Raw genomic sequence first — 15,902 nt, 5'->3', positions numbered from 1 at the left:
AGTGTGACCTCTCTTACAGTATAGACTCCATAGTGTGACCTCTCTTACAGTATAGACTCCATAGTGTGACCTCTCTTACAGTATAGACTCCATAGTGTGACTGCTCTTACAGTATAGACTCCATAGTGTGACCGCTCTTACAGTATAGACTCCATAGTGTGACCTCTCTTACAGTATAGACTCCATAGTGTGACCTCTCTTACAGTATAGACTCCATAGTGTGACCGCTCTTACAGTATAGACTCCATAGTGTGACCGCTCTTACAGTATAGACTCCATAGTGTGACCGCTCTTACAGTATAGACTCCATAGTGTGACCTCTCTTACAGTATAGACTCCATAGTGTGACCGCTCTTACAGTATAGACTCCATAGTGTGACCGCTCTTACAGTATAGACTCCATAGTGTGACCGCTCTTACAGTATAGACTCCATAGTGTGACCGCTCTTACAGTATAGACTCCATAGTGTGACCGCTCTTACAGTATAGACTCCATAGTGTGACTGCTCTTACAGTATAGACTCCATAGTGTGACCTCTCTTACAGTATAGACTCCATAGTGTGACCTCTCTTACAGTATAGACTCCATAGTGTGACCTCTCTTACAGTATAGACTCCATAGTGTGACCTCTCTTACAGTATAGACTCCATAGTGTGACCTCTCTTACAGTATAGACTCCATAGTGTGACCTCTCTTACAGTATAGACTCCATAGTGTGACCTCTCTTACAGTATAGACTCCATAGTGTGACCTCTCTTACAGTATAGACTCCATAGTGTGACCTCTCTTACAGTATAGACTCCATAGTGTGACCGCTCTTACAGTATAGACTCCATAGTGTGACCGCTCTTACAGTATAGACTCCATAGTGTGACCTCTCTTACAGTATAGACTCCATAGTGTGACCGCTCTTACAGTATAGACTCCATAGTGTGACCGCTCTTACAGTATAGACTCCATAGTGTGACCGCTCTTACAGTATAGACTCCATAGTGTGACCTCTCTTACAGTATAGACTCCATAGTGTGACCTCTCTTACAGTATAGACTCCATAGTGTGACCTCTCTTACAGTATAGACTCCATAGTGTGACCTCTCTTACAGTATAGACTCCATAGTGTGACCTCTCTTACAGTATAGACTCCATAGTGTGACTGCTCTTACAGTATAGACTCCATAGTGTGACCTCTCTTACAGTATAGACTCCATAGTGTGACCTCTCTTACAGTATAGACTCCATAGTGTGACCGCTCTTACAGTATAGACTCCATAGTGTGACTGCTCTTACAGTATAGACTCCATAGTGTGACCTCTCTTACAGTATAGACTCCATAGTGTGACCTCTCTTACAGTATAGACTCCATAGTGTGACTGCTCTTACAGTATAGACTCCATAGTGTGACTGCTCTTACAGAATAGACCCCATAGTGTGACCTCTCTTACAGTATAGACTCCATAGTGTGATCTCTCTGACAGTATAGACTCCATAGTGTGACCTCTCTTACAGTATAGACTCCATAGTGTGACCTCTCTTACAGTATAGACTCCATAGTGTGATCTCTCTGACAGTATAGACTCCATAGTGTGACCGCTCTTACGGTATAGACTCCATAGTGTGACTGCTCTTACAGTATAGACTCCATAGTGTGACCTCTCTTACAGTATAGACTCCATAGTGTGACCTCTCTTACAGTATAGACTCCATAGTGTGACTGCTCTTACAGTATAGACTCCATAGTGTGACTGCTCTTACAGAATAGACTCCATAGTGTGACTGCTCTTACAGTATAGACTCCATAGTGTGACCTCTCTTACAGTATAGACTCCATAGTGTGACCTCTCTTACAGTATAGACTCCATAGTGTGACCGCTCTTACAGTATAGACTCCATAGTGTGACTGCTCTTACAGTATAGACTCCATAGTGTGACCTCTCTTACAGTATAGACTCCATAGTGTGACCTCTCTTACAGTATAGACTCCATAGTGTGACTGCTCTTACAGTATAGACTCCATAGTGTGACTGCTCTTACAGAATAGACCCCATAGTGTGACCTCTCTTACAGTATAGACTCCATAGTGTGATCTCTCTGACAGTATAGACTCCATAGTGTGACCTCTCTTACAGTATAGACTCCATAGTGTGACCTCTCTTACAGTATAGACTCCATAGTGTGACCTCTCTTACAGAATAGACTCCATAGTGTGACCGCTCTTACAGAATAGACTCCATAGTGTGACCTCTCTTACAGTATAGACTCCATAGTGTGACCTCTCTTACAGTATAGACTCCATAGTGTGACCTCTCTTACAGTATAGACTCCATAGTGTGACCTCTCTTACAGTATAGACTCCATAGTGTGACCTCTCTTACAGTATAGACTCCATAGTGTGACCGCTCTTACAGTATAGACTCCATAGTGTGACCTCTCTTACAGTATAGACTCCATAGTGTGACCTCTCTTACAGTATAGACTCCATAGTGTGACCTCTCTTACGGTATAGACTCCATAGTGTGACTGCTCTTACAGTATAGACTCCATAGTGTGACCGCTCTTACAGTATAGACTCAATAGTGTGACCTCTCTTACAGTATAGACTCCATAGTGTGATCTCTCTTACAGTATAGACTCCATAGTGTGATCTCTCTTACAGTATAGACTCCATAGTGTGACCTCTCTTACAGTATAGACTCCATAGTGTGACCGCTCTTACAGTATAGACTCAATAGTGTGACCTCTCTTACAGTATAGACTCCATAGTGTGATCTCTCTTACAGTATAGACTCCATAGTGTGACCGCTCTTACAGTATAGACTCCATAGTGTGACCTCTCTTACAGTATAGACTCCATAGTGTGACCTCTCTTACAGTATAGACTCCATAGTGTGACCTCTCTTACAGTATAGACTCCATAGTGTGACCTCTCTTACAGTATAGACTCCATAGTGTGACCTCTCTTACAGTATAGACTCCATAGTGTGACTGCTCTTACAGTATAGACTCCATAGTGTGACCGCTCTTACAGTATAGACTCCATAGTGTGACCTCTCTTACAGTATAGACTCCATAGTGTGACCTCTCTTACAGTATAGACTCCATAGTGTGACCGCTCTTACAGTATAGACTCCATAGTGTGACCGCTCTTACAGTATAGACTCCATAGTGTGACCGCTCTTACAGTATAGACTCCATAGTGTGACCTCTCTTACAGTATAGACTCCATAGTGTGACCGCTCTTACAGTATAGACTCCATAGTGTGACCGCTCTTACAGTATAGACTCCATAGTGTGACCGCTCTTACAGTATAGACTCCATAGTGTGACCGCTCTTACAGTATAGACTCCATAGTGTGACCGCTCTTACAGTATAGACTCCATAGTGTGACTGCTCTTACAGTATAGACTCCATAGTGTGACCTCTCTTACAGTATAGACTCCATAGTGTGACCTCTCTTACAGTATAGACTCCATAGTGTGACCTCTCTTACAGTATAGACTCCATAGTGTGACCTCTCTTACAGTATAGACTCCATAGTGTGACCTCTCTTACAGTATAGACTCCATAGTGTGACCTCTCTTACAGTATAGACTCCATAGTGTGACCTCTCTTACAGTATAGACTCCATAGTGTGACCTCTCTTACAGTATAGACTCCATAGTGTGACCTCTCTTACAGTATAGACTCCATAGTGTGACCGCTCTTACAGTATAGACTCCATAGTGTGACCGCTCTTACAGTATAGACTCCATAGTGTGACCTCTCTTACAGTATAGACTCCATAGTGTGACCGCTCTTACAGTATAGACTCCATAGTGTGACCGCTCTTACAGTATAGACTCCATAGTGTGACCGCTCTTACAGTATAGACTCCATAGTGTGACCTCTCTTACAGTATAGACTCCATAGTGTGACCTCTCTTACAGTATAGACTCCATAGTGTGACCTCTCTTACAGTATAGACTCCATAGTGTGACCTCTCTTACAGTATAGACTCCATAGTGTGACCTCTCTTACAGTATAGACTCCATAGTGTGACTGCTCTTACAGTATAGACTCCATAGTGTGACCTCTCTTACAGTATAGACTCCATAGTGTGACCTCTCTTACAGTATAGACTCCATAGTGTGACCGCTCTTACAGTATAGACTCCATAGTGTGACTGCTCTTACAGTATAGACTCCATAGTGTGACCTCTCTTACAGTATAGACTCCATAGTGTGACCTCTCTTACAGTATAGACTCCATAGTGTGACTGCTCTTACAGTATAGACTCCATAGTGTGACTGCTCTTACAGAATAGACCCCATAGTGTGACCTCTCTTACAGTATAGACTCCATAGTGTGATCTCTCTGACAGTATAGACTCCATAGTGTGACCTCTCTTACAGTATAGACTCCATAGTGTGACCTCTCTTACAGTATAGACTCCATAGTGTGATCTCTCTGACAGTATAGACTCCATAGTGTGACCGCTCTTACGGTATAGACTCCATAGTGTGACTGCTCTTACAGTATAGACTCCATAGTGTGACCTCTCTTACAGTATAGACTCCATAGTGTGACCTCTCTTACAGTATAGACTCCATAGTGTGACTGCTCTTACAGTATAGACTCCATAGTGTGACTGCTCTTACAGAATAGACTCCATAGTGTGACTGCTCTTACAGTATAGACTCCATAGTGTGACCTCTCTTACAGTATAGACTCCATAGTGTGACCTCTCTTACAGTATAGACTCCATAGTGTGACCGCTCTTACAGTATAGACTCCATAGTGTGACTGCTCTTACAGTATAGACTCCATAGTGTGACCTCTCTTACAGTATAGACTCCATAGTGTGACCTCTCTTACAGTATAGACTCCATAGTGTGACTGCTCTTACAGTATAGACTCCATAGTGTGACTGCTCTTACAGAATAGACCCCATAGTGTGACCTCTCTTACAGTATAGACTCCATAGTGTGATCTCTCTGACAGTATAGACTCCATAGTGTGACCTCTCTTACAGTATAGACTCCATAGTGTGACCTCTCTTACAGTATAGACTCCATAGTGTGACCTCTCTTACAGAATAGACTCCATAGTGTGACCGCTCTTACAGAATAGACTCCATAGTGTGACCTCTCTTACAGTATAGACTCCATAGTGTGACCTCTCTTACAGTATAGACTCCATAGTGTGACCTCTCTTACAGTATAGACTCCATAGTGTGACCTCTCTTACAGTATAGACTCCATAGTGTGACCGCTCTTACAGTATAGACTCTATTGGAGATGGTGTCAAAACTTTTTTTTATTATTATTGCTGTTATTCTGAGTCTGATCAGTCTTACTTACACTTCTGAAGGGTCCATAGGTGTGATCTGGGCCGTGTACAATAACTGGTCCATGAAGGTCTTAGGAGTGGACAGCGGGAATACTGAAAAGCATTCAAAAAAAAGATGGTTAGTAAGAGCAGAGGTATCTGTACATTAAGGTCACCTCTGTATTAGGGATCGACCGATTATCGGTATGGCCGATATTATCGGCCGATAATCACGATTTTGGGCATTATCGGTATCGGCAATTATCTTGCCGATAAGCCGATAATGCCCCGCCCCCCGCACCGCGACCGCCACCCCCTCGACCCGCCACACCGCACCCCCGACCCACCGCACCGCGTCGCACCCCCCACCGTGATGCTAGGCGGTATACCGGTATGGATTTTTTCCCATACCGCTATACCGGTCGGGCCCCTCCCCCACCCTCCGAGTCAATAAAAAAAATTTAAACTTACCCGTAGTGGGTAAGTGTCCGGGGGTTCCTGTAGTGTCCGGGGGCGTTCCGGGTGGAGGGTGGTCCGGTCCGGGCTGTCCTTCTTCTCCCACAGTCTTCTTCTCCACTCCAGGCAGGCTTCGGCCTAGTACGCTGCATAGACGCCGCTACGCTGTGACGTCAGGTGCATCGCTGCGCACGGGCGTCACTGCGCAGCGGCGTCTATGCAGCGTACTAGGCCGGAGCCTGCCTGGAGTGGAGAAGATGACCGCCGGAGAAGAAGGACAGCCCGGACCGGACCACCCTCCACCCGGAACGCCCCCGGACACTACAGGAACGATGGATGGATGGCCCGGACCACCCTGACAGGTAGGGGAGAGATGTCACTCTTATCATGGTCACCTCTATATAATGTGTCACCCCTAGATGTCACTCTTATCATGGTCACCTCTATATAATGTGTCACCACTAGATGTCACTGTTATCAGGGTCATCTCTATATAATGTGTCACCACTAGATGTCACTGTTATCATGGTCACCTCTATATAATGTGTCACCACTAGATGTCACTGTTATTATAAATCACCTCTATATAATGTGTCACCACTAGATGTCACTGTTATTATAAATCACCTCTATATAATGTGTCACCACTAGATGTCACTGTTATCATGGTCACCTCTATATAATGTGTCACCACTAGATGTCACTGTTATCAGGGTCACCTCTATATAATGTGTCACCACTAAATGTCACTGTTATTATAAATCACCTCTATATAATGTGTCACCACTAGATGTCACTCTTATCATGGTCACCTCTATATAATGTGTCACCACTAGATGTCACTGTTATCAGGGTCACCTCTATATAATGTGTCACCACTAGATGTAACTGTTATCAGGGTCACCTCTATATAATGTGTCACCACTAGATGTAACTGTTATCAGGGTCACCTCTATATAATGTGTCACCACTAGATGTCACTGTTATCAGGGTCACCTCTATATAATGTGTCACCACTAGATGTCACTGTTATTATAAATCACCTCTATATAATGTGTCACCACTAGATGTCACTCTTATCATGGTCACCTCTATATAATGTGTCACCACTAGATGTCACTGTTATCAGGGTCACCTCTATATAATGTGTCACCCCTAGATGTCACTGTTATTATAAATCACCTCTATATAATGTGTCACCACTAGATGTCACTGTTATCAGGGTCACCTCTATATAATGTGTCACCCCTAGATGTCACTGTTATCAGGGTCACCTCTATATAATGTGTCACCACTAGATGTCACTGTTATTATAAATCACCTCTATATAATGTGTCACCACTAGATGTCACTCTTATCATGGTCACCTCTATATAATGTGTCACCACTAGATGTAACTGTTATCATGGTCACCTCTATATAATGTGTCACCACTAGATGTCACTGTTATCAGGGTCACCTCTATATAATGTGTCACCACTAGATGTAACTGTTATCAGGGTCACCTCTATATAATGTGTCACCACTAGATGTCACTCTTATCATGGTCACCTCTATATAATGTGTCACCACTAGATGTCACTGTTATCAGGGTCACCTCTATATAATGTGTCACCACTAGATGTAACTGTTATCAGGGTCACCTCTATATAATGTGTCACCACTAGATGTCACTGTTATCAGGGTCACCTCTATATAATGTGTCACCACTAGATGTCACTGTTATTATAAATCACCTCTATATAATGTGTCACCACTAGATGTCACTCTTATCATGGTCACCTCTATATAATGTGTCACCACTAGATGTCACTCTTATCATGGTCACCTCTATATAATGTGTCACCACTAGATGTCACTGTTATTATAAATCACCTCTATATAATGTGTCACCACTAGATGTCACTCTTATCATGGTCACCTCTATATAATGTGTCACCACTAGATGTCACTGTTATCAGGGTCACCTCTATATAATGTGTCACCACTAGATGTCACTGTTATCAGGGTCATCTCTATATAATGTGTCACCACTAGATGTAACTGTTATCATGGTCACCTCTATATAATGTGTCACCACTAGATGTCACTGTTATTATAAATCACCTCTATATAATGTGTCACCACTAGATGTCACTGTTATTATAAATCACCTCTATATAATGTGTCACCACTAGATGTCACTCTTATCATGGTCATCTCTATATAATGTGTCACCACTAGATGTCACTCTTATCATGGTCATCTCTATATAATGTGTCACCACTAGATGTAACTGTTATCAGGGTCATCTCTATATAATGTGTCACCCCTAGATGTCACTCTTATCATGGTCACCTCTATATAATGTGTCACCACTAGATGTCACTGTTATTATAAATCATCTCTATATAATGTGTCACCACTAGATGTCACTGTTATTATAAATCACCTCTATATAATGTGTCACCACTAGATGTCACTCTTATCATGGTCACCTCTATATAATGTGTCACCACTAGATGTCACTGTTATCAGGGTCACCTCTATATAATGTGTCACCACTAGATGTCACTGTTATCAGGGTCATCTCTATATAATGTGTCACCACTAGATGTCACTGTTATCAGGGTCACCTCTATATAATGTGTCACCACTAGATGTCACTGTTATTATAAATCACCTCTATATAATGTGTCACCACTAGATGTCACTGTTATTATAAATCACCTCTATATAATGTGTCACCACTAGATGTCACTCTTATCATGGTCACCTCTATATAATGTGTCACCACTAGATGTCACTGTTATCAGGGTCACCTCTATATAATGTGTCACCACTAGATGTCACTGTTATCAGGGTCATCTCTATATAATGTGTCACCACTAGATGTCACTGTTATCAGGGTCACCTCTATATAATGTGTCACCACTAGATGTAACTGTTATCATGGTCACCTCTATATAATGTGTCACCACTAGATGTCACTGTTATTATAAATCACCTCTATATAATGTGTCACCACTAGATGTCACTGTTATTATAAATCACCTCTATATAATGTGTCACCACTAGATGTCACTGTTATTATAAATCACCTCTATATAATGTGTCACCACTAGATGTCACTGTTATCATGGTCACCTCTATATAATGTGTCACCACTAGATGTCACTGTTATCAGGGTCACCTCTATATAATGTGTCACCACTAGATGTCACTGTTATTATAAATCACCTCTATATAATGTGTCACCACTAGATGTCACTGTTATTATAAATCACCTCTATATAATGTGTCACCACTAGATGTCACTGTTATTATAAATCACCTCTATATAATGTGTCACCACTAGATGTCACTGTTATTATAAATCATCTCTATATAATGTGTCACCACTAGATGTCACTGTTATTATAAATCACCTCTATATAATGTGTCACCACTAGATGTAACTGTTATCATGGTCACCTCTATATAATGTGTCACCACTAGATGTCACTGTTATTATAAATCACCTCTATATAATGTGTCACCACTAGATGTCACTGTTATTATAAATCATCTCTATATAATGTGTCACCACTAGATGTCACTGTTATTATAAATCACCTCTATATAATGTGTCACCACTAGATGTAACTGTTATCATGGTCACCTCTATATAATGTGTCACCACTAGATGTCACTGTTATTATAAATCACCTCTATATAATGTGTCACCACTAGATGTCACTGTTATTATAAATCACCTCTATATAATGTGTCACCACTAGAGGTCACTGTTATTATAAATCACCTCTATATAATGTGTCACCACTAGATGTCACTGTTATTATAAATCACCTCTATATAATGTGTCACCACTAGATGTCACTCTTATCATGGTCACCTCTATATAATGTGTCACCACTAGACATCGCTGTTATTATAAATCACCTCTATATAATGTGTCACCACTAGACATCGCTGTTATTGCCGTCACCTCTATATAATGTGTCACCACTAGACATCGCTGTTATTATAAATCACCTCTATATAATGTGTCACCACTAGACGTCGCTGTTATTGCCGTCACCTCTATATAATGTGTCACCACTAGATGTCACTGTTATTATAAATCACCTCTATATAATGTGTCACCACTAGATGTCACTGTTATTATAAATCACCTCTATATAATGTGTCACCACTAGAGGTCACTGTTATTATAAATCACCTCTATATAATGTGTCACCACTAGACATCGCTGTTATTGCCGTCACCTCTATATAATGTGTCACCACTAGACATCGCTGTTATTGCCGTCACCTCTATATAATGTGTCACCACTAGACATCGCTGTTATTGCCGTCACCTCTATATAATGTGTCACCACTAGACATCGCTGTTATTATAAATCACCTCTATATAATGTGTCACCACTAGACGTCGCTGTTATTGCCGTCACCTCTATATAATGTGTCACCACTAGACATCGTTGTTATTGCCGTCACCTCTATATAATGTGTCACCACTAGACGTCGCTGTTATTGCCGTCACCTCTATATAATGTGTCACCACTAGACATCGCTGTTATTGCCGTCACCTCTATATAATGTGTCACCACTAGACATCGCTGTTATTGCCGTCACCTCTATATAATGTGTCACCACTAGACATCGCTGTTATTGCCGTCACCTCTATATAATGTGTCACCACTAGACATCGCTGTTATTGCCGTCACCTCTATATAATGTGTCACCACTAGACATCGTTGTTATTGCCGTCACCTCTATATAATGTGTCACCACTAGACATCGTTGTTATTGCCGTCACCTCTATATAATGTGTCACCACTAGACATCGCTGTTATTGCCGTCACCTCTATATAATGTGTCACCACTAGACATCGCTGTTATTACCGTCACCTCTATATAATGTGTCACCACTAGACATCGCTGTTATTGCCGTCACCTCTATATAATGTGTCACCACTAGACATCGCTGTTATTGCCGTCACCTCTATATAATGTGTCACCACTAGACGTCGCTGTTATTGCCGTCACCTCTATATAATGTGTCACCACAAGACATCGCTGTTATTGCCGTCACCTCTATATAATGTGTCACCACTAGACATCGTTGTTATTGCCGTCACCTCTATATAATGTGTCACCACTAGACATCGCTGTTATTGCCGTCACCTCTATATAATGTGTCACCACTAGACATCGCTGTTATTGCCGTCACCTCTATATAATGTGTCACCACTAGACATCGCTGTTATTGCCGTCACCTCTATATAATGTGTCACCACTAGACATCGCTGTTATTGCCGTCACCTCTATATAATGTGTCACCACTAGACGTCGCTGTTATTATAAATCACCTCTATATAATGTGTCACCACTAGACATCGCTGTTATTGCCGTCACCTCTATATAATGTGTCACCACTAGACGTCGCTGTTATTATAAATCACCTCTATATAATGTGTCACCACTAGACATCGCTGTTATTGCCGTCACCTCTATATAATGTGTCACCACTAGACGTCGCTGTTATTATAAATCACCTCTATATAATGTGTCACCACTAGACGTCGCTGTTATTATAAATCACCTCTATATAATGTGTCACCACTAGACATCGCTGTTATTGCCGTCACCTCTATATAATGTGTCACCACTAGACATCGCTGTTATTGCCGTCACGTCTATATAATGTGTCACCACTAGACATCGCTGTTATTGCCGTCACCTCTATATAATGTGTCACCACTAGACATCGCTGTTATTGCCGTCACCTCTATATAATGTGTCACCACTAGACATCGTTGTTATTGCCGTCACCTCTATATAATGTGTCACCACTAGACGTCGCTGTTATTATAAATCACCTCTATATAATGTGTCACCACTAGACGTCGCTGTTATTATAAATCACCTCTATATAATGTGTCACCACTAGATGTCACTGTTATTATAAATCACCTCTATATAATGTGTCACCACTAGATGTCACTGTTATTATAAATCACCTCTATATAATGTGTCACCACTAGATGTCACTGTTATTATAAATCACCTCTATATAATGTGTCACCACTAGATGTCACTGTTATTATAAATCACCTCTATATAATGTGTCACCACTAGATGTCACTGTTATTATAAATCACCTCTATATAATGTGTCACCACTAGATGTCACTGTTATCAGGGTCACCTCTATATAATGTGTCACCACTAGACGTCGCTGTTATTGCCGTCACCTCTATATAATGTGTCACCACTAGACATCGCTGTTATTGCCGTCACCTCTATATAATGTGTCACCACTAGACATCGCTGTTATTGCCGTCACCTCTATATAATGTGACACCACTAGACGTCGCTGTTATTGCCGTCACCTCTATATAATGTGTCACCACTAGACGTCGCTGTTATTGCCGTCACCTCTGTATCACTTGTCACTGTCATATACATCGGCAACCATGGTCCTTACCGGACACCGTGCACTCAGTGCGGGGCGTCTAAGTAATATTAAACCGACTCCAGACATCAGGTTTATGGCAGTGAGACGTCTCGTGTGGTTCTTGACGTGCGTCTCCAAGCATTTCCAGGTCAAAATGCTTCGGTAACCAAGGAAACGAACTCTATCGACGGAAGCCCAGAAGACTTCAATTGAGCTTTGTGTGTCACCGGGAAAATGGCGGCGCCCTGTGATTTCTCTTCATAATTGACTTCGAGAAAATGGAGGCTGTAACACATGGCGAGAACATGGACGAGCTGCCCGAGGATCTGCGGCTGTTTCTGCTTCAGCACCCGGCCCTGCATCGGATCTCCGGGAACAAGGTGCGGGAGAGAACGTGTGAACCTGAACCCCCCGAACCCTGTGTATAGAGAACTGACATCCCCCCCAAAATCCATTGTATAGAGAGCCCCCCCCCAAAAAAAATCCATTGTATAGAGAGCCCCCCCAAAAACAAATCCTTCCTATAGAGACCCCCCCCACACACGAATCCTGTGTATAGAGAACCCCCCCACACGAATCCTGTGTATAGAGAACCCCCCACACGAATCTTGTGTATAGAGAACCCCCCCACACGAATCCTGTGTATAGAGAACCCCCCCCACACAAATCCTGTGTATAGAGAACCCCCCACACAAATCCTGTGTATAGAGACCCCCCCCACACACAAATCCTGTGTATAGAGAACCCCACCACACAAATCCTGTGTATAGAGAACCCCCCACACAAATCCTGTGTATAGAGACCCCCCCCACACACAAATCCTGTGTATAGAGAACCCCACCACACAAATCCTGTGTATAGAGAACCCCCCCAAAAAACAAATCCTTCCTATAGAGACCCCCCCACACACGAATCCTGTGTATAGAGAACCCCCCCCACACAAATCCTGTGTATAGAGAACCCCCCCACACGAATCCTGTGTATAGAGAACCCCCCCACACGAATCTTGTGTATAGAGAACCTCCCCCCACACGAATCCTGTGTATAGAGAACCCCCCCACACAAATCCTGTGTATAGAGACCCCCCCACACAAATCCTGTGTATAGAGAACCCCCCCCAAAAACAAATCCTTCCTATAGAGACCCCCCACACACACGAATCCTGTGTATAGAGAACCCCCCCCCACACACAAATCCTGTGTATAGAGAACCCCCCCACACGAATCCTGTGTATAGAGAACCTCCCCCCACACAAATCCTGTGTATAGAGAACCCCCCCACACAAATCCTGTGTATAGAGAACCCCCCCACACAAATCCTGTGTATAGAGACCCCCCCCCCCCCACACGAATCCTGTGTATAGAGAACCCCACCACACAAATCCTGTGTATAGAGAACCCCCCCCCACACAAATCCTGTGTATAGAGAACCCCCCCCCACACAAATCCTGTGTATAGAGAACCCCCCCCCACACACAAATCCTGTGTATAGAGAACCCCCCCACACACAAATCCTGTGTATAGAGAACCCCCCCCACACACACAAATCCTGTGTATAGAGAACCCCCCCCACACACACAAATCCTGTGTATAGAGAACCCCCCCCACACACACAAATCCTGTGTATAGAGAACCCCCCCCACACACAAATCCTGTGTATAGAGAACCCCCCCACACACAAATCCTGTGTATAGAGAACCCCCCCCCCACACACAAATCCTGTGTATAGAGAACCCCCCCACACACACACACAAATCCTGTGTATAGAGAACCCCCCCCACACAAATCCTGTGTATAGAGAACCCCCCCCACACACAAATCCTGTGTATAGAGAACCCCCCCCCACACACAAATCCTGTGTATAGAGAACCCCCCCACACACAAATCCTGTGTATAGAGAACCCCCCCCCACACAAATCCTGTGTATAGAGAACCCCCCCCACACACAAATCCTGTGTATAGAGAACCCCCCCACACACACAAATCCTGTGTATAGAGAACCCCCCCCCCACACACAAATCCTGTGTATAGAGAACCCCCCCACACACACAAATCCTGTGTATAGAGAACCCCCCCCCCACACAAATCCTGTGTATAGAGAACCCCCCCACACACACAAATCCTGTGTATAGAGAACCCCCCCCCACACAAATCCTGTGTATAGAGAACCCCCCCCCACACACAAATCCTGTGTATAGAGAACCCCCCCCCCACACACAAATCCTGTGTATAGAGAACCCCCCCCACACACAAATCCTGTGTATAGAGAACCCCCCCACACACAAATCCTGTGTATAGAGAACCCCCCCCACACACAAATCCTGTGTATAGAGAACCCCCCCCACACAAATCCTGTGTATAGAGAACCCCCCCCCACACAAATCCTGTGTATAGAGAACCCCCCCCACACAAATCTTGTGTATAGAGAACTGACCATCCCCCCAAATCCATTGTATAGAGAACCCTTCCCCTCACGAATCCTGTGTATAGAGAACTGATCCTCTCCATAAACCCTCCCCCCACCCCAAACCCAGTGTATAGAAAACTGACCATCCCCCCAAATCCAGTGTATAGAGAACCCCCACACACAAATCCAGTGTATAGAGAACCCCCCCACACAAATCCTGTGTATAGAGAACCCTCCCCCCCACGAATCCTGTGTATAGAGAACCCTCCCCCCAAGAATCTTGTGTCTAGAGAACTGACCCTCTCCCAAATCCATTGTATAGAGAACTGACCCTCTCCATAAACCCTCCCCCCAAACCCAGTGTATAGACCCCCCCCCCCCCTGAACCCAGTTTAAGAGAACTCCGTTCCCTCCACTCCCAACTCAGTGTCCCCAGAACTGTCTCCCCACTCCAACATAGCATTTCCTCGAAGCTTGTCCCCCAACACACCACCCATTCAAATTTGGGGTTAAAAGGTGACCTGGCCTTTAACACAACGTTTCGTGACCCCCCCCCCCTGATCCTGTTGCCCCTAATTATCTCTGGCTTGTCCTTGGTCTTTTCAGGTGCGCTTCACTTTGACTGGACACGAGCTGCCATGTCGTCTGCCAGATCTGCAGAGTTTTACTGAGGGCAAGAAATACCAGCGGCTGAAACGTTTCCCAGCTTTCAACTTCAGCAGTTTTGAGCCACATATTGTGCCCAGCACCAAGAATGAGTAAGTGGCAGGGTAGCAGAGGATTTCGGCATGTGGAAAGCGGGAGGTGGCACAGACGGCTGTGCTCTGATTGTTGTTAATTGACTCCCTAATAATCAGTTTAATTTTCCCATAGACGGCAGCTGTTCTGCAGATTAACCCTTCGTCACATCAACAAGGTCCCCGAACATGTCCAGCGGCATGTGCAGGGAAAGCGCTACCTCCGGGCCCTGCAAAGGTGTAAGTAGCTGCACCCTGGAGCCCCAACACCAAATAAGTGATGGTGCAGGAGAAGATGAGAATCCTTTTATGTGGCGCCAATGTATTCCACCACACTGTATAGAGCTTGCCCTCAATCGAGATAAACTTCTTTACTCTCTACAGCCTATTGTCTTTGGTGTCATGGAGGGGCCCATTAGTTAGGACCCTATCTATTAGCAAGCCCAGAGAATGCAGGACTTTGCAGCCATGTTGGAACCCAGTGGATCAGCTGATCGTCAGGAGGTCTTCATTTAGAGAAGGGAATAAGAGGGCCAATAGCTGTTCCATCTGACTCT

General features: G+C 43.7%; 1 protein-coding gene across 1 annotated transcript in view; it reads right to left on the bottom strand.

Moving 5' to 3' along the window:
* LOC130347375 (surfeit locus protein 1) overlaps positions 1 to 12,454 on the bottom strand; it is a 29,021-nt gene extending 16,567 nt beyond the window's left edge. Inside the window, exons 1-2 of the mRNA XM_056554652.1 lie at positions 12,233 to 12,454; positions 5,339 to 5,420 (exon numbers count right to left, since the gene is read on the bottom strand). Coding sequence (XP_056410627.1) covers positions 5,339 to 5,420; positions 12,233 to 12,289 — 139 coding nt within the window. The 5' untranslated portion in view covers positions 12,290 to 12,454. The remainder of the gene's footprint in view (positions 1 to 5,338; positions 5,421 to 12,232) is intronic.
* Positions 12,455 to 15,902: the final 3,448 nt, after the last annotated feature.

Source organism: Hyla sarda, unplaced genomic scaffold, assembly GCF_029499605.1.
Source record: "Hyla sarda isolate aHylSar1 unplaced genomic scaffold, aHylSar1.hap1 scaffold_835, whole genome shotgun sequence".
Taxonomy (NCBI): Eukaryota; Metazoa; Chordata; class Amphibia; order Anura; family Hylidae; genus Hyla; species Hyla sarda.
The sequence above is the reverse complement of the archived record's forward strand: the minus strand, read 5'-3'. Positions and strand labels throughout refer to the sequence as shown.